The sequence below is a fragment of the Phascolarctos cinereus genome, unplaced genomic scaffold (genome assembly GCF_003287225.1).
Source record: "Phascolarctos cinereus isolate Bilbo 61053 unplaced genomic scaffold, phaCin_HiC Scaffold_1;HRSCAF=81, whole genome shotgun sequence".
In the NCBI taxonomy this organism is placed as follows: Eukaryota; Metazoa; Chordata; class Mammalia; order Diprotodontia; family Phascolarctidae; genus Phascolarctos; species Phascolarctos cinereus.
In genome coordinates this window covers 132,309,748-132,312,247 of record NW_027555514.1, presented here as the reverse complement: position 1 = coordinate 132,312,247, position 2,500 = coordinate 132,309,748, and the positions used below count along the sequence as shown (strand labels likewise).

The 2,500-nt window shown below is 34.0% G+C and overlaps 1 protein-coding gene across 2 annotated transcripts in view; it reads left to right on the top strand.

Moving 5' to 3' along the window:
• Nucleotides 1–2,500, top strand: part of FOXP2 (forkhead box P2) — a 699,815-nt gene that overhangs the window by 653,358 nt on the left and 43,957 nt on the right. For both annotated transcript variants that reach the window (XM_078154200.1, XM_078154192.1), the window contains exons 11-12: nt 132–219; nt 2,004–2,087. In XM_078154200.1, the coding sequence (XP_078010326.1) occupies nt 132–219; nt 2,004–2,087 (172 nt within the window). The remainder of the gene's footprint in view (nt 1–131; nt 220–2,003; nt 2,088–2,500) is intronic.

Here is a 2,500-nt window from a genome sequence, read left to right as displayed (position 1 = left end):
TTTGAAAGTGTTCTCCATTTTTTCTGCATGTCTATACCAGTATCAGTGCAGGGCAGAATAAAAGAGAACAGTAACAGGAAAATAGGTAATACTTAGTGCTAAATTTTCACTGGATTTTCTCTTTTAATTAGGCACCTTAACAATGAACATGCTTTGGATGACAGAAGTACTGCTCAGTGTCGGGTGCAAATGCAGGTTGTGCAACAGTTAGAAATACAGGTTTGTTAAATGGTCATTCAACATTAAAATTCTTCCAGCCTCAATTTTTGAATGTCTTAAATTCAACTGGAAATATTTTTGTCTTTCACAGCTTAATATATCTTTTAAAACTCATTAATCATAAATGATACATTGAATGATAAAAATTTAAGGACTTAAAAAAAATTTAAACCATGAAAACTAATGTTGATTTTTAATGTAAGAAATTATTTAACTGTTTGGATATTTGAATGTTGATTTTTAATGTAAGAAATTATTTAACTGTTTGGATATTTGAATGTACCAAAGCAAGAATGCCCTACCTAATTTTCCTTACTTTATAGATCAACCAAAAACTCAACTAGAATTGCTGTTAAGAGGGAGAAAACTTTGTGAGCTCATCTTGATTTTCTTTCCTTAGGACTTTATGCTGTAATCTGTGATAGACTAAACTTTATTCTCCCCCTGTACCATCCCCACTCCCCAAAAAGCAGCTTTTCTTTCCTGCCTCTAGCATGTTTGTTTGTTTTCATTCAAGTTGCATTAGTCAAGTCATATCCCCTGCTTGAGTCTTTTTTTCCTGAGTAATGGTATTATATGCTTATAGTGTAGTGTCCAACAACATACAAAATTTTCACTTTCATCTACTTAGTGCTTAAATTGAATTTAGCCAAAAACTAAAGAAAACTCTGTCTCTATAAAAACTAAGAAACTCATCAGAAAATAACAGCGTACCACAAAGTAGTTACATTTCACAAGTTATCATTAGTCTTGTTATGTTCTCCTTTAATCTCACAGAATTACTTCTCCTATTCAAACGCCTACATCATTTCATTGAGATAAGAAATTTAGACAGACAAATGGTTACATTGGCTTCATGTTTATTAAATAAAGATTTTATCTTTGTTATTTATGGACTTTTAAAACAATTTTAAAACATTTTGTTTTGTCTTGTCCCAGAGGGTTACAAAAATGTTTTGTTACTTTATATTAGGAAATAGTGAAGATACATGAAAATGAAAACCTCATTTTTATGAGAATCATGTTTTCTTTTGGAGGTAGTTGAAAAAAAAAAGCTTTTTGAAAACCTGTTTACCACTTACCAAGGGTATCATGTAACATAACAGGTCAACTGAAGGCATTGCTTGTAGTGTGACCAATTATTCCTTTTTTTTTCTTTTTCTTTTTTTCTGCTGCATCTGACTGATGGAAAAGTAAGGTCCGTCAGTTGTAATGAGACCCAGTGCAAGTGTAGATGCAGAGTTCAACATTTCACACTGCCTGGTCTCTGTCACTCTACTGAATTAGATTGATGATGGCAGATTGCAGGGGGCACTAACTGGACCTCAGCGGGAAAGGATGAAGTGTGTAGACAATCCTGGAAGGCACTTCCCTTTGAGGACCCTTCACCCCTTTCACAGCTGTTGGCACTAGTCCATTCCTAACAGTGTCTACAGGACTTTAAAGAGACACTATGGGCCTTCTAATTTACAGTCTCAGTAACTTGTTACTGTCTAGGCAACTGTGACCCCAATTCTCTTATTGACAAAAAGATGAAGTGTTATTTGTTTTCTCTGACCTTTTAACATAAAGAAGGTTATAAAAGTTGTTTGGTTTTGTTGGGTTTTTTTTTGTAATTCCATAGCTAAAGTTACATTTCCTCACAGATAAGTTTCCACTGACATAGACTTTTATATGCAGGAATCATTACACTGAGACAAGCTCAATGATAAGATGTATCACTGCAATAAAATAGCTGTATCAGTCATTTCTAAAATGCTTCTGATCTCACTCTTTCTTAACAGCTTTCTAAAGAACGTGAACGTCTTCAAGCAATGATGACCCACTTGCACATGCGACCCTCAGAGCCCAAACCATCTCCAAAACCTGTAAGTGCATATTGCTTTATAAACAGTAAATAGGTCTACCGATGTAACAGACTAAGAAAATGAACAATTTAGTGACAGTTAGAAAACAATGAGTGTGATGAAAAATATGGCAATAAATTGAAAGTAAAATGCAATATCTTGTCAAATTGTATGTTTCTTTAAAAGTAATGGTATCTTTTACAAAATCTATCCAATCTACACCATAGGAGACACTAAACAAAGTACACCTATAAGCGCCCAAATCACTGCCTTGAAGCTGAGCTAGACAGAATATCTTTTGTGATAGGTTTACAGATATTAATAGGAAACCCACTTTGAAAACTTGAAGATCAGTTGTTTCAGTAACAGTAGAAATCACAAATAGAGAGCGATGTATGGATGCAGGAGAGGACCTGGCTCAATCATGATACACA